Here is a 23,435-nt window from a genome sequence, read left to right as displayed (position 1 = left end):
AGAATGTGACACAGTAATGGATCTCCACAGGCTCAGAAAGCCAAAAGGCAGGAGTCTTGAATCCCAGCGTTCATTCCCAGCATGCGCGGGTGAAACAGTTGTGCAGTACTAGTCCCTTCTGGGAAAGTCGGAACAAAAACACAAACCAAGACCATGAAAGTCTGTTTGGAGTTTGCAAAAGTAGGCTTTCATGTGTTTTGCACTGAAGAGAGGATTCCATCTAACCACTCTGCCATAAAGCTCAGATCGGTGGATAGCTGCAGTGATGGTTGTCCTTCGGGAACTTTATCCCATCTTCACATAGGTTCTTTGGAGCTCAGAGTGACAGTCGGGTTATTGGTCACCTTTCTTACTATGGCCCTTCTCCCCCAATTGCTCAGTTTGGCCAGGCTAGCTCTTGGAAGAGTCCTGGTTGTGCCAAACTTCTTCCATTTGAGAATTAGGGAGGTCATTGTGCTCTTGAGAACTTTCAGTGCAGCAGAAATTTTTTTTGTAGCCTTACACAGATCTGTGCCTTGCAATAATCTGAGCTCTGCAGGCAGATTCTTTGATTTCATGGCTTTTTTTCTGACACAGTAAGGGCTTGTTCACACTTGACTGTTTTACCAACGCTTGCCAAACGCCCCTATAGCATTTGGCAAGCGTTGGTCTGGCGTTTGCGGAGCGTTTAACGCTCCGCAAACGCTGCATGCGCGGTTTAGCGGAGGTTGCTAGGCGTTTGCCGAGCGTTAATAACGCCCCACAAATGCCTATAATGCAGTTTGAGTGGTGTTACCGCTCCGCAAACGCCCCTCAACCGCGTCGCAACCGCACCGCAAACGCCGGCCCGGGCATTTGCGGAGCGGCACCATAGACGAGAATAGGAGGCTTCAAAGCCTCCTGACTCGACCAGAGGCGTCAGTTTTGTCACGACGCAACGTGACGCAAACGCTCCCATTAGAACAGCACCATGTGCTGTAATGTGCAGAATTGGCAGAGGCGTTTGGGAAGCGGTAAAAACGCTTCCCAAACGCCTCTCTGCCGCCTGCACACAACGCTAGTGTGAACGTAGCCTATGAATTGTCAGCTGTGAAATATCTTATAGAGAGGTGTGTGCCTTTTCAAATCAATTTAATTTACCATAGGTGGACTACAATCAAAAAAGGTGTAGAAACATCTCAGCAACAATCAAGAGAAATGGGAAGCACCTGAGCTACATTTCAAGTGTTGTTGCAAAGGATCTAAACACTTATGTCAATGTGATATTTCAGTTTTTCCTTTTATAGTATATGTAAGCCCTCAGGGAGCTGTCCCCGTCAGGAAAACATGGTTATTGTGAGCAGGTTTAGGATCTTGCAATAATTTCATGCTGAAAATCTGACATGCTGGTTGTACCCAATTTGATCAATGGATCGCTTGGCTACAATCAGCTTGCCCATACATGGTTCGAATCTCGTCCAGTCCCTGTTTTGATTCAAACCATCTATGGCCGGCTTAAGTGTTTTTGCTGATTGACAGGTAAGCAATCTCAGCTACAGAAGAATTATTAGGCTGTAGAGCCCCTATTGAGTCTAACCTGTTTTCTGCCTAAACTAATGACTGATAAACGCCATGATTTCTATGCAGATAAACGGTCAATAAAAGTTTCCTTTTTTTAATGTAATCCAAAAAGAACCCATACTGTATACAATGACAGGTTTTTTTCCCCACTGTATACTAGGGATGCACCGATGCAGTTTTTTTACAGGACTGATACTTTTGATCAAGTACTCGCCAATACCGATACTTTGCGGTGCAATTCGCGTTAATGGATGCAAATTGCACCGCAAATAATAGCATGCGATTTGAACAGGAATTCCTGTCCAAATCGCACTGCTCCTGTATGAACCTAGGATTGTCATAGCCCGAGTTCACACAGGAGCGGTGCTGTAAACCTCCCTGCAGGCATCCCATACTTCTCAGTGGTAGGAGAGGAGAAAAAGCAGTGGGGATTTAAAATCTCTTTCCTCTCCTTGTAGCGATGACAGTCTTGGCTAGATGGTGCTGACCAATAAAAAGTCCTCTAGCCCGAACTTTCATCACTGCAAGGAGGAAAGATTTCAAATCCCCGCCACTCTCTCTCCTCTCCTACCACCGGAGACTTGGCTTGGGGTGCTTGCAGGGAGGATTCCCACACCGATCCTGTGTGAACTCAGGATATGACAAGCCTGGATTCACACAGGAGCAGTTGAGAAACCGCATGCGATTTGGACATGAATCACATGCTTGTTCAAATAGCAAAGTATCGGGTTAAGGTATCAGAATGCGTAGGAGTACTCATGAAAATACGCACAATCGGCACAGATCCCGATACCAGTATCAGTGAATCCCTAGTGTATGCCATCAGCACTGAGCTCTGGCAGGAGACTATTGCCTGACAAAAAATAATTCATGCAAAAAAAACAAAACAAAACAAAAACAAAAAAACACATACACTACTAAGTAGGGCTGCATTAAATTGGCAGTTTAGCAGCGAAGATGCTGATGAAGGATCCCATTGGATCCTTTATCAGAAACTCTGCAACAGAGGCAAGCAAAGTCTACATCGCTCCTTCATAAATGACCTAAAATACAGTCAAGGCCAAAAATATTGGCTCCCCTGCATTTCTGTCAGATAATGCACCATTTCACCCAGAAAATTGTTGCAATTACAAATGTTTTGGCATTCTCATGTATTGTTTGTTTGTATTGATATGACACAAAAAAGTGGGAGAAACAAAAAGGCATATCTGACATTCCACACAAAACCCAAAAAATGGACTGCACAAAATTGGCACCTTCAATTTAATATTTGGTAGCACACCCCTTGGAAAAAACCAAAGTCAATCGCTTCCTGTAACCATCAGTGAGTTTCTTACACCTCTCTACTTGAATATTAGACCACTTCTCTTTCGCCAACTGCTTCAGGTCTCTCAGATTGGAAGGGTTCCTTTTCCCAACTGCTGTGTTGAAACCTCTCCACATGATATGGACTCATTGCTGGCCAGTACAGAACTCTCCAGCACTTCGTGTTAAACCATTTCTGTGTGCTTTTTGACGTGTGCTTTGGATCATTGTCCTGCTGTAAGACCAATGACCTCTAACAGAGACCCAACTTTCTGACACTGGACCCTACAGTGCACCCCAGAAATCTTTAGAAGTCTTCAGATTTCATAATGCTATGCACATGGTCAAGACATCCAGTGCCTGAAGCAGCAAAGCAACTCCAAACCATCAGTGAACCTCCACCATGTTTGACTGTAGGGACGGTATTCTTTTCTTTATAGGCCTCATTGCTTTTTCTGAAAACAGGAATGATGGGCTTTACCAAAAAGCTGTAAATTTTATTTCGTCTGTCCACAGAACATTCTCCCAAAAGGATTTTGGATTCATCAGGTAAGTTTTTCATGTGTCTGTATCAGCAGTGGGGTCCTCCTGGGTCTCCTTCCATAGCATCACTTTTCATTCATACGGCAACGCATAGTGTGAGCTGAAAATTGAACCCTGTGCCTGAAGGTCAGCTTTAATTTGTCTGGAAGTTGATCGAGGTTCTTTTGCCACCATTCCAACAATCCATTGCAATCTTTGATCAATTTTTCTCTTTCATCAACATCGAGGGGGGCTAGCCAATGTTGCGCACAGTGGACACAGGAACATTAAGATCTCTGGAGATGGACTTGTAACCTTGAGATTGTCCATGCTTTTCCACAATTTTTGTTCTCAAATCCTCAGACAATTCTTTGCTGCTCTCTTCTCCATGCGGCACACAGACACACAACAGAAAGGTTGAGTCATTTTTTCACCATTTTAACTGGTTGCTGGTGTGATTTCTATATTGTCAGCACCTGTTAATTGATACAGGTGAATTTAATAAAAAATTACAGGAGCATCACAAACTTGGAATGAAATTATTTTTTACAATTTTAGGAAGATGGCAATAATTTTGTTCAGTCCATTATGGGGGGTTTTCATGGAATGTGTCAGATTTGGCTCGTTTCTCCACTTTTTTGCATCATACCAAAACAAAACAAGCATGAGAATGCCTAAACATTTGTAAATGCAAAAATGTTCTGGGTGAAGTGGTGCATTATCTGACAAATGTAGGGGGGGGTCGCAATATTTTTGGTCATGACTGTATACGTAAACCCTCACCTTGTAAAACAACCCATTCAGAAAAATGCAAGGCAAACGTTTGTGTGTGTGTGTGTATATATATATATATACACACACACACACATACACAGTCAGGTACATAAATATTGGGACATCGACACAATTCTAACATTTTTGGCTCTATACACCACCACAATGGATTTGAAATGAAACAAACAAGATGTGCTTTAACTGCAGATGGTCAGCTTTAATTTGAGGGTATTTACATCCAAATCAGGTGAACGGTGTAGGAATTACAACAGTTTGCATATGTGCCTCCCATTTGTTAAGGGATCAAAAGTAATGGGACAATTGGCTTCTCAACTGTTCCATGGCCAGGTGTGTGTTATTCCCTCATTATCCCAATTACAATGAGCAGATAAAAGGTCCAGAGTTCATTTCAAGTGTGCTATTTGCATTTGGAATCTGTTGCTGTCAACTCTCAAGATGAGATCTAAAGAGCTGTCACTATCAGTGAAGCAAGCCATCATTAGGCTGAAAAAACAAAACAAACCCATCAGAGAGATAGCAAAAAACATTAGGCGTGGCCAAAACAACTGTTTGGAACATTCTTAAAAAGAAGGAACGCACCGGTGAGCTCAGCAACACCAAAAGACCCGGAAGACCATGGAAAACAACTGTGGTGGATGACTGAAGAATTCTTTCCCTGGTGAAGAAAACACCCTTCACAACAGTTGGCCAGATCAAGAACACTCTCCAGGAGGTAGGTGGATGTGTGTCAAAGTCAACAATCAAGAGAAGACCACCAGAGTGAATACAGAGGGTTCACCACAAGATGTAAACCATTGGTGAGCCTCAAAAACAGGAAGGCCAGATTAGAGTTTGCCAAACGACATCTAAAAAAGCCTTCACAGTTCTGGAACAACATCCTATGGACAGATGAGACCGAGATCAACTTGTACCAGAGTGATGGGAAGAGAAGAGTATGGAGAAGGAAAGGAACTGCTCATGATCCTAAGCATACCACCTCATCAGTGAAGCATGGTGGTGGTAGAGTCATGGCGTGGGTATGTATGGCTGCCAATGGAACTGGTTCTCTTGTATTTATTGATGATGTGACTGCTGACAAAAGCAGCAGGATGAATTCTGAAGTGTTTCGGGCAATATTATCTGCTCATATTCAGCCAAATGCTTCAGAACTCATTGGACGCCGCTTCACAGTGCAGATAAACAATGACCCAAAGCAGACTGCAAAAGCAACCAAAGAGTTTAAGGGAAAGAAGTGGAATGTTATGCAATGGCCAAGTCAATCACCTGACCGGAATCCGATTGAGCATGCATTTCACTTGCTGAAGACAAAACTGAAGGGAAAATGCCCCAAGAACAAGTAGGAACTGAAGACAGTTGCAGTAGAGGCCTGGCAGAGCATCACCAGGGATGAAACCCAGCGACTGGTGATGTCTATGCATTCCAGACTTCAGGCTGTAATTGACTGCAAAGGATTTGCAACCAAGTATTAAAAAGTGAAAGTTTGATTTATGATTATTCTGTCCCATTACTTTTGGTCTCTTAACAAGTGGGAGGCACATATGCAAACTGTTGTAATTCCTACACCGTTCACCTGATTTGGATGTAAATACCCTCAAATTAAAACGGAATGTCTGCAATTAAAGCACATCTTGCTTGTTTCATTTCAAATTTATTGTGGTGGTGTATAGAGCCAAAAAAGTTTGAATTGTGTCGATGTCCCAATATTTATGGACCTGACTGTATATACATACACACACATACGATATAAGAAGTCTAGTCTACACACCCCTGTTAGGTTTCTGTGATGTAAAAAGATGAGACAAAGAAATCATTTCAGAACTTTTTCCCCTTTTAATGTAACCTATAAACTGCACAACTAATATAACCATAACACAAGTGTGCACACCCTTAAACTAATACTTTGTTGAAGCACCTTTTGATTTGATTCCAGCACTCAGTCCTTTTGGGTATGAGTCTATCAGCATGGCACATCTTGACTTGGCAATATTTGCCTACTCTTCCTTGCAGAAACACTCCAAATCTGTCCTATTGCAAGGGCATCTCCTGTGCAGAGCCCTCTTCAGATCACCCCACAGATTTTCAATCAGATTCAGGTCTGAGCTCTGCCTGGGCCATTCCAAAACTTGAATCTTCTTCTGGTGAAGCCATTCCTTTGTTGATTTGGATGCATGTTTTGGGTCGTTTTCATGCTGAAAGATGAAGTTCCTCTTCATGTTCAGCTTTCTAGCCTGAAGGTTTTGTGCCAATATGGACTGGTATTTGGAACTCTTAATAATCCCCCCTATCTTAACTAAGAACCCAGTTCCAGCTGAAGAAAAAACAGCCCCAAAGCTGCCACTGAATGCAAAAGAAAAACAAAAAGAGGGCGCACCGGCCTAGTGCACAGGCATATCACAATGAACAGTGGTGTTCAATCCATATAGCATCTGAGTCCACAACGAAGATACCCCAGATGACCAACTGGTTGACGCATTTCGAGGACTTTATCCTTTTAATAAATATTTTTTATGATAATGCCGGTGTACCCTCTTTGTTTTTCTTTTGCATTCAGTGACTTTGGACTACTCCGATCCGATGAGGGCAACAAGGTGTGCATATTCCAGGACATTTATATTGTAATCCTAGCCTCTGCTGAGTCCATCCCCAGTGCAGGAGTAAAGTATTTGCTGTGTTTGAACAATGATGCTGCCTCCACCATGCTTCACTGTGGGTATGGTGTTCTTTTGATGATGTGCAGTGTTTTTGCGCCAAACAGATCTTTTGGAAATATGATCTAATTAAACCAAGGTTGAACGTTTTGGCCATAACATATTTTCCCACATGCTTTTGGGATACTTCAGATGTGTTTTTGCAAAATTTAGCCAGGCTTGGATATTTTTTCTTTGTAAGAAAATGCTTCCGTCTTGCCACTTTACCCCATACACCAGACATATGAAGAATACGGGATATTGTTGTCACATGTACCACACAGCCAGTACTTGCCAGATATTCCTGCAGCTCCTTTAATGTTGCTGTAGGCCTCTTGGCAGCTTCCCAGGCCAGTTTTCTTCTAATCTTTTTCATCAAAATTGGAGGGACGTCCAGTTCTAGGTAATGTCACTGTTGTGCCACATTTTCTCCACTTGGCGATGACTGTCTTCACTGTGTTTCATGGTATATCCTTGGAAATTTTTTTGTACCCTTCTCCTGAATGATACCTTTTAGCAATTAGATCACCTGGTGCTTTAGAAGCTCTCTGAGGACCATGGCTTTTGCTGTAGGATGTGACTAAGAAAATGTCAGGAAAGACCTACTAGAACAGCTGAACTTTATTTGGGGTTAATCAGAGAATCTTTAAATGATGGCCCATGTGTACTGACTCCTATTTAACATGATTTTGAATATGATTGATTAATTCTGAACATAGCTACATCCCCAGTTATAGTGTGTGTACACTTATGCAACCACATTATTTTAGTTTTTTTGTTTACTTCACCCTCCCCCCTTAAAAGATTTCAGTTTGTTTTTCAATTGAGTTGTACAGTTTATAGGTCACATTAAAGGTGGACAAAGTTCTGAAATTATTTCTCTTTGTCTCATTTTTTTTTACATCACAGAAACCTGACATTTTAATAGAGGTGTGTGTGTGTATATATATATATATATATATATATATATATATATATATATATATATATATAAATATAATGTTTGTATTACAAAGAGAAGGAAAAAATGTATTTATAAGTAATCACATGACCTCTGTTCTCAACTGCGTAAAGGGCTTAGAGAAGTGGGGGTTGGAGATTGCAGGGGGCATGTCAGCAGAAGACAGAAGACATTACACCGATCTTTCCAGTGATTAGCTGTGCAGGGTGGCGTGTCAGCAGCAGTTTGGAATACAGGCAAACCGAGCTCCCATATAGAATGCAAAGAAGAAAACTGACTGGGATGGATAGTACAAAAGACACACATCAAGAATATGAAATGTTGGGGTAACATACACGTTAATGACTCACCAAGTAGAACACCACTAGCAATTCCAGGAATTCCTTGTATTTCAGTTACATCGTTTGCCAAAAAATAGCTGTCACAGGATGGACTGTAGTTTCCAGATGTACAAAATTTATTCCAAAGGACATCATTAATTGTATCATTGGAAATGTTTTTGGCACAAATATTAAGATTTCGTGCTGTTAATACACGATTACCTAGAAGGCATATACTGTAAAATAGAAGAATACATTAGGTCCAAAATAATACGTCTATCTGAGAATTATCATAAGCATAAAAAAATGCATACATATTAAAATATATAGAGTTTCTGGAAGTACTTACATGGGAACACAAGATGTCCATATTATAGTACACAAAGACATGGATATGACACTACAGTAGTCATAACATGGTGCATAATATACTGATCTGTAATAAAATGCTAGTAAAGTCTTGTTTGTTTATTTTTACATACAGGTAACCCTGTAATAAGGCATACCTGTAGGTACAGTAAATGCATGCACCGTTTAGGATGTATTTACCTGTATAGCAGCTGGTGATGTCACTGGTGCATGTGCACTGTGCTCTCAATGGATGCCATGCTACAGCTGTGCTGCAGCCGTGACTCCCGGGCATGTGCACGGGAGTGACATCATCAAGGCTGGGCCACTCAAAAGGCCGTAGCCCACGAACCCAAAAAAGAAGACTGGGTGAAGATAAAAACTGTCAGTTTAAAGTTTAAGTCCGTTTAAAGAGTAAGTAATATCTAGCTACTGTACACTGGCAATATTTAGATATGGTCCTGGGAGCATTTGGGTTTGGCTGGTTTTCAGAACATGGTTTCAATTACTTTATAAACAGCCTATGGCCCACATTAGGTTGGGAGCTGCACTATTCTCTCCTTTCTCCATCCAGCGTGGCACAAGACAGGGGTGCCCGCTGTCCCCTGCCCTGTTTACATTAGCTATGGAGCCATTGGCGGTACCCTTGAGGCCAGATGATGGTATGGTTGGTATTAAAGTTGGTTCCATCACTGAGAAAGTGGCGTTATACACCAATGATTTGATGCTATTACTCAATAACCCGGCTCACTCACTCACAAGCGCTCTCGATATATTGGCCACCTTTGCTAATCTCTCAGGTCTTCACATTAACTGGCAGAAATCACAAATTCTCCCCACAGTTCAGGGAGCACGGAGGTTGGCCAATCCGACCATCCCATCGACTCGGGTTTCCTCTGAAATATCTGGCTATTACCATCTCAGCTTCTGCACAGGATTATTATCAACTTAATTTATACCCCAGGACCCGCAGATCATTAGGCAGAGGTTGAATAATTGGGGTAATCTTCCCTTAAACATTATTGGTCGCATTAATGTAATCAAAATTAAAGTGCTTCCTGTACTGCTGTACGTAATTCGGCATTCTCCTACCTGGATACTGAGAAAATCAGCTGCACTCTAGTTAGTTCCTTCCTGTACCAGTCCTGCCAGCCAAGGTTTAGCAAACAAATTCTCCGTAAAACAAGGACCTAGGGGGGACTGGCGTGCCCTGATTTCCAAACCTATTTTTTCGATGCCCTTCTTACACATGCCCATAACTGGTTAATTTCTGACAATACCAACTAAGGTAAGAGGTGGCCACAGCCCCACCTCTTACCTTAGCTGTGGGAATGGTAATTAGGGCCTGGTGGTTAACCATGCCTTAGTGATCTTTAACCTTTGCCTTTTGGTCACCCCATATCCCACTGTGGTATAATCCCAACCTAGCCGAGTTTGAGTCTCTGCCTGAGCCCTCTATCTGGGCGCTGAAAGGAATTAAATATTTATACAATATATGCGATGGGGACTCCATGACCACCGTTGATCAGTTAAAATCACAATATGCCCTCCCCAACTACTACTTTTTCAGATTTCTCTAGCTCCACCTTGCCTTCCAATCTCAATTTGGAACAGAACCAATTCACTTATTACCCGATCACCTAGAATCCCTCCTTCCTGACTCCAGGCTCTTGGCCATCTACAAGGTGTTATTACCCTCAGTACATGTGGGTCTAGACTCCTTGCAAGCGAAATGGAGGGCGGAAGCTACAGAACTGGATAGTGAAGATTGGGAGGACATTTGGGCCCATCCCCTTTGTCAATTAGTGGCCACCAGAGACAGACTAATTCAATTTAAAATATTACATATAATATATTTAACTTCATCTAAGCTACATAAAATACACCCGTCAGTACCTTCCGCTTGCTGGCGATGTGGAGATTCTACAGCAGACTTTCTACTTATAATTTGGCATTGCCTGTAGATATGTACTTTCTGGGCAGAAGACTTGCGCTTTATATGTACTCTGACCACCATTACATCCCCTGAACAGTAGATCTAGGTCTATTGGGACTAGTTAATGTCTTAGCTAATACTAGAGCAACTAGGACATTACTTGGTCTGTTACTTTTTTATACCAGGAAGGACATAGTCTTAAAATGGAAAGTTGATCAGCCCCCCTCTTTGAATCAATGGAAGGCATTAGGTAACTCAGTTATACCTCTGTATAACCTAACATACCTGTGTAGAGGCTGTCCATACAAGTCATCCAAGTCATCCTCCACAATTGATGGAGACCCCCCATAAGTGGAGACAGAATATGGTTGCTTAAAAGGAGAGGAAGAAGAGGGACAAAACAAAAACACTACCTTGTCCTAGCAGCTATATGTGCTTTATATTGGGAGTGATAATCTCTGCTTAATACCCCTGGGAAACAAATTACTCCTGGACTATGTCTAGTTTAAAAGATTTACCCCAACCCATATTCCCCCCCCCCCCCCTTTAATAAACCAACTTATTGTGACCTGAGCAATCTGCCTTGATCTTATAACCTTTCCTGAATATGTGTGATAGCAACATTCTGGTAAAGTAACATTGAGCACCTTTTTTTTGTTTTGTTCTTATGTTGTTTTCACTGTATCAAACGTGAGTTGGGGAATGCCCAGAGGCTCTGTTTTGTAACTCTTTTCTACAAGATTAATAAGCAGAAAAAAAAATTAGTATCTAGCTACAAGGCCCCGAAAACAGGCACCGGAGTTGCAAGTCCACGACTGCAATTGGAAAGACTCTTCCAAGCGGTTATAAAAAGTAATCAATTTTATGAACATATGAAATAAAGTTTATATGCCTTAAAATAAGTATATTGCATGCAACTGTTCCACTATATCCCAAGATCGATCTGTATTAAAACTCTGGATAAGATCCACTGCCCACCAGGCACGTGACACTACTTACAGTGCTTGTATATGCACTGCTTCCCATGTCACTGCCCTACTCCCTCCTGTTTGAGCTATTTTTTGGCCAGTTACAATAATGTCAAGAATGTACTCTATATTCAGTCACAATTGTATTAAGGGTGTCACTAGATTCTCTAGTTTTTTGGCATGATAACTAGCTTTGAACAGTGTACGTTTTACATTAAATAGTGTGTAATACCCCCCTCCCCCTTTAACCACAGACAATGTATGTTGTATGTGGGTACTCACAGTTGCAACATGTACACTCAGTATGGGGTTGGGTTTTTTGAGAAATGTATAATCCAGCTTTATTACTAAGGATTAAAGACTTTTATAGACCATCTTCCTAACTGCAGACTTATAGGGGTTATTTACTAATACTGGAGAGTGCAAAATCTGATGCAGCTATGCACAGAAACCAATCAGTTTCCAGGTTGTACTGCCAAAGCTTAATTGAACAAGCTGAATTAGAAACTGTCTGGCTACCATGCACAGCTGCACCAGTTTTAGTTAATTTACCCCATAGAGTATTGCAGGCCATAGATGGGTCGAAAATCGGCCGATTTTTCTTTAAAAAAAACGAAAAATCAGTCGTTCAAGCGGCCAACGTTACCAGCAACGGTTAAAAAAAAAAAAAAAAAAAAAAGCCGATTTTCATCCCCTCTACAGCTGGCAAAAAGTGTCTCTGCAGAGAGCTCCGCTATTTCTTTGACAGTTCCTTGACATTTATAGCGGTTGCAACAATGTATCTATTTGTATCCATTTAGGATACAGATGTTTTATTCGGAAACAAAGAGATACATTGTTGCAACCGCTATAAATGTCAAGGAACTGTCAAAGAAATAGCGGAGCTCTCTGCAGGGACACTTTTTGCCGGACTGGAATTCCTCTTCTTCTTCATCCTCTTCCTCATCCTCTTCCTCTTCTTCTTCTTCTGCTTCCTCTTCTTCTTCTTCTGCTGCTGCTTCCTCTTCTTCTGCTGCTGCTTCCTCTTCTTCTGCTGCTGCTTCCTCTTCTTCTGCTGCTGCTTCCTCTTCTTCTGCTGCTGCTTCCTCTTCTTCTGCTGCTGCTTCCTCTTCTTCTGCTGCTGCTTCCTCTTCTTCTGCTGCTGCTTCCTCTTCTTCTTCCTCTTGCAGGTCACTGTTCATGCGCAGATTTTTTTATCGGTAAAAAGATCGGCCGATTTGTCCATCATTGCCGCGAAAATCGGCCGATCGGCAAAATCGCCCGATTTTTTTCCAACTTTACCGATAAAAAAAATCTGCCAAAATACCGAAAAACGGCCGAACAATTAGCCCGTTAACGATCCGAAAATCGGCCGATTTTATTTTCGACCCATCTATGGCCTGTATAAGAAGTATTTTAAAATTTAGAAAGAAAAAGGTTTAGCCCACAAATACACTTTGTATTTTATGCATTTACTTTATTCAGTAAATTGTAAAAAAAAAAAAAAAAAAAAAAAAAAAGGTTCTTTTTTATTGACCTAGATGCCAATACGATCATGCAGGTATTTATGGTTGCTCAGATGAGACTATGCAGTCCTACTGTGTCCAAACAAAATACACGCGTGCACACACTGCTGTGGACATGCTGGTCATATGAGATCCTCTGCCAAGGCCATGCAAGCCACATCATAATCTCTGACAGGGGCATGCAGTGAACACTGAGCAATAATTGTACTCTGACTGGGACATGAGCTCATTAAGTACTCTGCAATTAACATACCGAGCACAAGGGGCGCACAACACAGTATGAACAATGAGCAATTTTCAAGGGATGCAATGAGTGCTAACAAAGGATCAGGCACCACTCAACCAGGAAGGAACGTAGTGAGCATACTTGTCACTCTGCCATTGACATGACAAGAACACTTCCTATTCTGCAAAGGTTATGCTATGTAGAGATTTTCTGCCAGGACATGATGACCACCTAAACTACTCTGCCATGGACATGCTAACTACATGGAACACTCTGTCAGGAACAGTGTGAACACTGGCCACTTTGCAAGATGTATGATGAAAAATGCACCATTCTGCAAGTGACACGTTAAGTACACTAACAGGACATGGTAAGAACTTTTTGCAAACTGCCATGGACATAGCTAGTGCTCTTTAAAATACATAAAAGCTGTCCACATGTGACAAAGGGTTGCTGCGTTCTCACATGTTCAAGCATGCCTTAGTTGTGACAGCTGATATCTGTGTACAGGAGGTGTTGCCTACTGACATACCAATGTGCTAACATATGTAAATAATGGAAGGGTGTGGATAATATCAAATAATAATAATAAAAAAAAAAAAAACTAGTCTCCAGAAAATGTGGTACAGAGCAATGGAATATAGGAATACATTTCTTTACTTACGGAAAATCTGGTGGATCAAATGCGGATTTGATTACTCCAGCATAAATGGCCATAATGGACAGAATCACGCAGGCAAGAAATACTAAAGCGAGTTTGTTTACATACTTCACACCAACAAATACTACTATAGCCATTATGGCAATTATGCATGTCCCATAAACTCTCATGTTGTTAAACATGTTTTGAGGGTCATCTTTTTCTATTGGGAATATGGCGGCATTGGGTGATATATAAGTCTGTAGAAAACAAAATATATTCAGAGCATTATTTTTCACATATTTAAGTAGTCAATCATCTTTAAAGTGTTAATCTTAATTAGCAACCATCAGTTATTTGCACTTTCCTTTCAGTTTCAAAGCGGCTGCACAGGAATCATGGCTCTATACAAATGGAAAAGGTTTGGCTTATTTAAACACCTCTGTTAAACGATACAAAAGAGAGATCACCATACAAATGCAGCACAATTCTGTGCTCAGACACAATGTGGCAAAAAACAAGGTACAAGGTTTTTGAAATATAGGCAACCTCCATCACCCATGGAGATTATCAAATCAAAAAGGGGTTCATAAATTTAGGATGATGGTTGCCAATTGGAAACCAATCCAAACATAACATTAATGATTCATGCCATGGTACAGACAGACACTCTTTAAAGCTGATTTCACTGTACACTGTGAGCTTTCATGGTGTGCATTAGAAGCCATAGCAAGTCTAACAGAGCCCACTTCATTTCTGGGCTGGAAGATGTCCATCATTATCTAACCCTTGGCCTGCTCCTTTCATTTAATCGATTTCAGTTCAAGCATATTTTACACTGTGTCTGCTCTGCATCAGTAAAGAGGATTAATTGCCTAAGAAAAACAAAACTGTTTTAACATTTTGGCAAAATTCTTGCGCATATTTTTCCAAGTCTTTTCACAATTACACACGATTATAAAACACACTTACTAAGAGGATTTCAATTGTTCCAAGAATATACATAGCTCCAGCAAAAGTGGTACCCAAATAAAAGCAAAGTCCGACAGCTCCTCCAAATTCTGGGCCTAAAGATCTTGAAATCATATAATATGATCCACCAGCTGTCAAAGGAAAATCCAAAAGTTAGAACATACAAAGTTTTCTTTCCCATTACATTTCAAACATTCCATCAAAAAACAGAAAAACAGTAGAAATAAAGATACAGAGGTCAAGTTGCTTACAAGAATATACAAAGTTAGCTATATTTAAAGTACATGGAAACAAAAAATAAAGAAGCCAGCCAACTACAGTATAATTCTGCTAAGGGGTCCTTTCACACAGGCACCATCTGATCAGTTACATTTTTTCCTAAGGAAAAACTGATTAATTCTACATCAGTTTTTACATCGGTCTTCAGTTCAGTTTACATCATTCTGAGTAGTACCTGCTTAATGCCCTTTGGGTTATCTGATTAGCTAAATGCCTGTCAAGAACTTATGGTTGGTGTAGGAATTTTAGTGCAGTGCTCACAGTTAGTCTATAAGAGGTTTTTGCTCAAAATGTAACCTGGTTATTTACGGTTATGATGCAATATAGGTACAACAGCAATAAAAAGATTTACCCAGCATAGCTATGGCATTTCCCATTCAAAAACAATCTGAGTAAGCATATATTTAATGGGTTAGACCCTTTTTGAATCATTAAGGCTACGTTCACAGTAGCGTTGTGTGCAGACGGCAGAAAGGCGTTTGGGAAGCGTTTTTACCGCTTCCCAAACGTCTCGGACAATTCTGAACATTGCAGCACATGGTGCTGTTCTAACGGGAGCGTTAGCGTCGCGGCAAAACGGACGCCTCTGGTCGAGTCAGGAGGCGTTGAAGCCTCCTATTCTAGGCTATGGTGCCGCTACGCAAACGCCCGGCCGGCGTTTGCGGGGCATTTGCGGAGCGGTACCACCATTCAAACTTCATTATAGGCGTTTGTGGGGCGTTTTTAATGCTCGGCAAACGCCTAGCAACCACCGCTGAACCGCGCATGCGGCGTTTGTGGAGCGTTAAAAAACCCTACGCAAACGCCGGACCAAACGCTTGCCAAACGCTATAGGGGCGTTTGGCAAGAGTTGGTAAAACAGTGTAAACGAGCCCTAACTTGGTATTCATGCGTATGCTTAACATTCTGGATATCTCCCAACTGGTGAGACTCCATCTGTCCTTGTCACTGTGATGTCGATAAAAAACCAGCATATCTGGTAACTTGGAGAATTCTATGAGCCTATGACTGTAGTGAATGGGGTCAAAAAACAGCATGATTGTCGGGATAATACCATTGTCCTTAGTGCACTGCAGTGAACTGGAGGCAAGGCAAAAATATTAGGGGCATGTTTTTATAGTTACAGGCCTGCAGGGGATTCAATATAACATTAGCGTCCTCTAAACAAACTGACTTGACAATTCATAGATGAAAAACTACTTATTCGGACATCATAAATACAGCAAACTGGCAACCGTGACAATACGTGAACATTTAGTTGAGGAAATACACAGGCAACAAATGGGCCTTTGGATGTATGCAAATCTTGCAAGGATGAACAGTTCCAAGTAGTTGCCAGTGAATCGTGGTACAATTAAAGATTTTGCGTAACAAATATGATATTGCTACAATATGCAGGCAATAACAGTAATAGTTACAAGAACTATAACCCATTCTGCCCTTTACCTTTGCTCTTGACTACCAGTCTGTAGTTTCTATCTCCCACTGGTCCATACACATCCTCAAGGGATAATAGAGGAGAGAACAGCCTGCACCTCCTTCACAACCCTGGCGTGCTGCACCATGATTGGAGTAGTGAAGATAACCACTACCCCAATAAAAAAAAATTGTCCAGAACCAGGAGGACTTTTCACCAACCCAGAGAATCACTAATTATTTTAATTAGCTAGCATTTCTGGCTGAAATATGAAGGTACTATAGTAGGAATGGAATTATCTCTCAATGAATATTCCTATACATTTAAAAACTACATTAAAAAAAAAAACTTTCACCTTTTCACATTTCATACACAGAAGTAGTAATAGAAGTAGTAAATGAAACATTCATATTAAAAAGGGGAGCTTCAGTTTGTTTTTTTCCAGATTTTTTTTTTCTTTTCAGATAAAAGTACTGTGGTGCGGACTTTAAAAATCAGATAAAAGGCGACAGAAGGGGGTCCCTCTTTCCACCTCCGTCTTTCCTGGGCTCTCCCTTCCCACTGGGGAGTCATAGACCGATCCAATCGGTGGCACTGGCTGCACTGCACAGAGTGAGAGGAACGGATACTGTTCCTCCTCATCTCTGAGATCATAAACTGAAAGTGACGAGAATTTTGTCACTTCCAGTTTCGGTTTGTTTACGGCCCATGCCATCACAAGGGAAGTTGTTCATCCATTGAGATAGCAATACATTTGCAAAAAAAAAAAAAAAAAAAAAAACAGTGTAAAATAAATAAAAAGTTTTTAAAGCACCTCTGTCCTCCTGTGCAAAGGCAAAATGCTCACGAAGGTCCCGCACACATGTAAATGGCAATCGCACCACATGTGAGGTATTACCGTGAACATTAGAGCGAGAGCAAAAGTTCTAGTGCCAGATCTCCTTTGTAACTCTAAACTGGTAAAAGTGCAACTCAAAAAAGTGCAGCGCATACATTACCCATACAAGATCAAAATGGTGTCTTTCCAAAATAAATTGCCATCTTATTTTATGTTTATCTTATTCTTACTTTTATTTTGGAAGGGCACCATTTTGATTTTGTATGGATAAAAAGGTATGCACTGCACTTTTTGAGTTACAATTTTACAGATATCTAGTATCAAGATATTGTGCAAGCCGCTACATATTAGAATGTGAACTAGTGTAGATTTCTATTCTGTTTGTTCTGTTGAACTCTAAACTGGTAACCTGTAAAGGCTGTTAAAGTGTCTCCTATTGAGATTTTCAGATACCACAGTTGGTCACGATTCCATGGGCAATTTTAAAGTGTGACAAGTTAGGTAGCTATTATCTTACCATAAATTGGCTATTTTATTGTGGTTCTGTGCAACAAGATTCATTTATGTGTATTCTTTCCTGAAAATGTAACTTTGATAAACTGCTGTGCAAATATCGTGCACTAAAAAAAATTGCAACAACCACCATTTTATGTTCCAGGGCCTCTGCTTAAAAAACAATGTTTCAGGTTGTAAGTAATTTTGTAGCAACCAAAACTCACAGAACTCCCTCCAGGTTCTCAAAAATCACTCCGCTCCACCAAATGGCTTGGGAGTTCTTAGCAAAAAAATCCACAAGAAAACAAAATAAAAATAAAAGGACATGTGATAATTGATATGGACAATGACAACCATAATTTGAATCATACTCTGCAAATGTCATTCTCACTCCAAATCAGTCTTCCCCCTCCCTTTTTTTTGAATGGCATGTGGTCTGTGTGTGTGCTGAGTTCAGGAGTGTACAGGGCACAGCTGGATATGCATCATGGTTGTAAACTCAATTAGCTGGTTCCAGGATGTCTGTCAGGCTCTTGCCTTGGCCTGGTCGTAAAGCTATAAACCAGTCAGTCACTGGACATGAAAGCATTCCAGAGGGGCAGTAAAACATACATCCCACTTGAAACCACTTTTTTCATACAATTTCATAAATCCCAGCAGGAACAAGGTACAATAAAACAAAGCATATATTCAGACAGGTCAGTTTTAATGCAAGTCACCCGATACCTTACACCCCTAGATAACGTCTACAAGAGAGTAGAAAGTGATCTCTTTAACCGTCACAGCCAGATGTGTCATATTTGATGTCTGGACGTTCAGAATATCATTCTGCATATTAAAAACGCCAGTGGCTAGGCTACTGCATGCACCTATGGAAGGTTATTGACCATGATATAAACTTGGGAGGGATTTGGGTCACAGCCTGGGTCTCCGCCTAAACACCCCTCCCCAAATGAGACGATTGTTTCTCTGCTTTAAGGAGACACCCTGCTGGGTTCCTAGAAAAACAGGCTGTCATGCCTGGAGAGAGAAGATGAAGAGATTCTCCCTTTTATCAGGAACCAACTTCGGGAAAAAAGGTACCCTTTTGTTCAGGACATTTGAACTCTGTTTAAACCAGGACTTCTGCAAGTATTCTACCTTCTTCCTTTATCTCTCTGTTGTGTTATTGCGCGCGCTCTCTCATATATATATATATATATATACAGTCATGGCCGAAATTGTTGGCACCCTTGATATTTTTCCTGAAAATCAAGTATTTCACACAAAAAAGGTATTGCATTAACACATGTTTTGCTATACACATGTTTATTCCCTTTGTATGTATTGGAACAAATATAAAACAGAGGCAGAAAAGCAAATATGACATAATGTCACACAAAACCCCAAAAATGGGCTGGACAAAAGTATTGGCACCCTTAACTTAATATTTGGTTGCACACCCTTTGGAAAACATAACTGAAATCAGTCGCTTCCTATAACCATCAATAAGCTTCTGACACCTCTCACCCGGAATTTTGGACCACTCTTCCTTTGCAAACAGCTCCAGGTCTCTCTTATTGGAAGGACACCTTTTCCCAACAGCAATTTTAAGATCTCTCCACAGGTGTTCAATGGGATTTAGATCTGGGCTCATTGCTGGCCACTTCAGAACTCTCCAGCGCTTCTTTGCCATCCATTTCTGAGTGCTTTTTGACGTATGTTTGGGGTCATTGTCCTGCTGGAAGACCCAGGATCTTGGACGCAAACCCAGCTTTCTGACACTGGGCCCTACAGTGCGACCCAAAATCCTTTGGTAATCCTCAGATTTCATGATGCCTTGCACACAGTCAAGGCACCCAGTGCCAGAGGCAGCAAAACAACCCCAAAACATCATTGAACCTCCACCATATTTTACCGTAGGTACTGTGTTTTGTTCTTTGTAGGCCTCATTCCGTTTTCGGTAAACAGTAGAATGATGTGCTTTACCGAAAAGCTCTATCTTGGTCTCATCTGTCCACAAGACGTTTTCCCAGAAGGCTTTTGGCTTACTCAAGTACATTTTGGCAAACTGTAGTCTTGCTTTTTTATGTCTCTGTGTCAGCAGTGGGGTCCTCCTGGGTCTCCTGCCATAGCGTTTCATTTCATTTAAATGTCGACGGATAGTTCGCGCTGACACTGATGCTCCCTGAGCCTGCAGGACAGCTTGAATGTCTTTGGAACATGTTTGGGGCTGCTTATCCACCATCCGGACTATTCTGCGTTGCAATCTTTCATCAATTTTCCTCATCCGTCCACGACCAGGGAGATTAGCTACAGTGCCATGGGTTGCAAACTTCTTGATAATGTTGCGCACTGTGGACAAAGGCAAATCTAGTTCTCTGGAGATGGACTTGTAACCTTGAGATTGTTGATATTTTGCCACAATTTTGGTTCTCAGGTCCTCAGACAGTTCTCGTCTCCTCTTTCTGTTGTCCATGCTTAGTGTGGCACAGACAGACACACAATGCAAAGGTTAAGTGAACGTCTCTCCTTTTTATCTGCTTTCAGGTGTGATTTCTATATTGCCCACACCTGTTACTTGCCCCAGGTGGGTTTACAGGAGCATCACATGCTTGTAACATTCTTATTTATCCGCAGTTGTGAAAGGGTGCCAATACTTTTGTCCAGCCCATTTTTGGAGGTTTGTGTGACATTATGTCGAATTTGCTTTCTTTCCTCCCTTTTTTTGTTTTGTCCCAATACACACAAAGGGAATAAACATGTGTATAGCAAAACATGTGTTAATGCAATACGTTTCGTGAGAAATACATGATTTCCTGGAGAAATATCAAGGGTGCCAACAATTTCGGCCATGACTGTATATATATATATATATATATATATATATATAAACATCTTTTCTGTAAATATTTTTATTGCACCATTTTGACCTTTTTAGTAATAAATCCTATTTTCTGAAAAGTGTTGAACTGTTTCTAAAGCTCTTTAATGCAATCTCAGAATCCCTGTCTCTGAAGAGTGCTACTGTGTGTTTTAAACCCTCTGGATACATCAGTCTGTGGTGACAGTGTATATACAGACACTTATTCAAACATCATAGTGTTACTGCTAAGATTTGTGCGTTTACTCCTTCTCTGTAAAAAGGTGGTGGCGGCAGTGTGAAGGGTTAATTGCGTAATTAATCTGACCCAGTAACAATCGTGCTCAGGCTGTTGGCACCTAGATTGGGGGTCCAGTGAGCTGGAAAATCTTTGTGCAGGGTGCAGCTGAGAGTGGCATTGTTACGCAAGTGGCAGCACGGTTTTAGATTGGCTAGTCCTTCCGTCACAAGTTGGTGAGAAGGACTGGGGTCTGACGCCGCGCCCGTCACAGGCTAGTTTTGGACTCTATACCAAACATGCATAGAGCTGGGTCCCTGTAAAAAATGTATTTAAGCCTAGACCAACGTACCATTAAACCCCCCCCAAAAAAAAAAAACAGTCTTTATTATACAGATATCAGATAAACAACTATAAAATCATGCATAATCCCCATATCACTCTGTGTATACTGTACAGGTACTAAATATTATTCATCTTTATATGTGTAAATGGTATAAAGGTGGAATCCAGATAGATATTCTAGTATTGGCTATAGGTAGAAGAAGCACATATAAAGTCCCATGATGAGTCCATATAGAGTGCCAGGAAATGTATATTGCTCTATATTTGAATGAATAGTTCACAGGATATACTATTTAAGTGCAAAGGTCCTCTCCAAAGGAATGTCAAACACAGCACATCCAAGTATATATTCAAGCTTCCAGGCAGCACACTATAAAGCTTAGGCATGTCTAGCTAGACATGAAATCCTATGCAGGAGTTTGAGGCAGTAAATGTTTCCAATGCAGTCCGTAAGACTATTATTCATATCCACAGTGTGGTCTTGAGAGGGACCTAAATTTGAGACCAAAGTGTTCACACCAACCTCCCTCATTCGCCAGGAATGGTCATCCAGCTTCCTGCATTGTGCATGAAGGTATCATACGCCATAGCCACCAGTAAGATCTAAACAACAGTCCATTAAAATATTATTCATATCCACAGCGTGGTCTAGAGGACGACTCAAATTTGAGATGGTGAGTATTCATGACAATCTCCCTCACACACCAGCATTAGCCATCCAACTTCCTGCAGAATGCATAAAAGTATCCTATGCCAAAGCCACCAGTAGGATCAAGATTGATTAATGTCCCATCATTTGTGCTCATATGGAACCACTCAAACAGGAGCAAATACAAACATTGAAGATGAAACCACCTTCTTGCAATGCCTCAGTGAAAGTCTTATATGTTATACTTACCACCAGATGTCCGCCATAAAGACTTCAAGACCAGAGCCGATAGGGGAAATGTGTCATCTTATGCTAACCGGTAACCAGTGCTCCTGGATGCATCAGAGATAAGGCATAGTTTGGTATGAATGGAGCACATGGAAGGGCGACGCATGTCAAAACAACAAAAGAGACAAATTCTTAAAAGATTAAAAATCTGAACAGAGGACAAGGTGGTAGCCTCGCAAATATGAGAAACAGATGCCTGATGTTGAAAAGCCCTTGAAGCACTAACAGATATACAAAAGTAATCAAATAATAATATGAATAAATCCCCACCTTATAAACCCCACCCTACAACTAGTATCAAATAAATCCTAGGCAGTATTCATCCAAAACCACAAATCCCCATAAACAAATAAAATAAAGTCTCTCAAAAATCCGGTGAAATTAATACCCAGTGTCTCTCAAGTCCAAAATTATAAATGCATAAATAAATGTCCAGACTCCAACCTGGTCATTCTTTAAGGTGTTGAGCCCTTCCTCTGACTCCCAGGAAATTGGAGAATACCTCAAAGCAAAGAAACTCACAATAGTGTATTACCTTAATACCTAATAAACATCAAAGCAAATATCACTCTTTCTTGTGCAAAAACCAGAAAAGTGCAAAAATAGTGAAAGGTGAACCAACACTGTGCAAAATCAATGATGTGCTTCACTCTGTGCAAATAACTCCAGTGATGTATCACCTCTGCTAGACACAGCAAATATACCCTTACCAGAAATCATAAGAAAACACGCCTTGTAAAACAATAGAAGGTATCATCAGAAACTCTTCCTCTCCTCTCCTCCACTCCTGAAACTTTTCACTCTCAGTACCTTCCCATCATGGTTACACATGAGCCTTCCACAGACCTCTCAGATATTCATCCAGATGATATATGGGTGAGAAGTAATGGTATAATACCGGTATTAATTTCACCGGATTTTTGAGAGACTTTATGAGTGGAGAGGAGGTGCTCAGGCTGGGATGTTCACTTCAAGATATGTAGTGATATAGCCGGCAACATGGTCACTTCTTGAAAGATTCTTTATTTGCACACAATGGAGTATATACTAACCATAAAATCTAACACGTTTCATCCAAAACCTTTCTTATAGCATATATAAAATGACTAAAACTCAAATATATATATATATATATATATATATATATATATATCTCATAACAACCCCCTCGATCCAGGGAACGGTATTGACTTAATTAAAACTGTCAAATAATCAATTAAATGACAAGTGGAGATGAATCACTAAGACTCCAGAGAAATGATTCTATCCCATAAAAATGAATAGTATACATTTAGTAGAAGAACAATTAAATATACAAAA

At 40.8% G+C, this 23,435-nt stretch overlaps 1 protein-coding gene across 2 annotated transcripts in view; it reads right to left on the bottom strand.

The window, feature by feature from the left end:
- SLC12A7 (solute carrier family 12 member 7) overlaps window positions 1–23,435 on the bottom strand; it is a 364,935-nt gene that overhangs the window by 169,827 nt on the left and 171,673 nt on the right. For both annotated transcript variants that reach the window (XM_089669464.1, XM_089669465.1), the window contains exons 6-8: window positions 14,725–14,855; window positions 13,777–14,012; window positions 8,160–8,365 (exon numbers count right to left, since the gene is read on the bottom strand). In XM_089669464.1, the coding sequence (XP_089525590.1) occupies window positions 8,160–8,365; window positions 13,777–14,012; window positions 14,725–14,855 (573 nt within the window). The remainder of the gene's footprint in view (window positions 1–8,159; window positions 8,366–13,776; window positions 14,013–14,724; window positions 14,856–23,435) is intronic.

The sequence above is a fragment of the Staurois parvus genome, unplaced genomic scaffold (genome assembly GCF_062004578.1).
Source record: "Staurois parvus isolate SC_StPar_1 unplaced genomic scaffold, SC_StPar_1.0 ptg000077l, whole genome shotgun sequence".
NCBI classification, from domain to species: Eukaryota; Metazoa; Chordata; class Amphibia; order Anura; family Ranidae; genus Staurois; species Staurois parvus.
The sequence above is the reverse complement of the archived record's forward strand: the minus strand, read 5'-3'. Positions and strand labels throughout refer to the sequence as shown.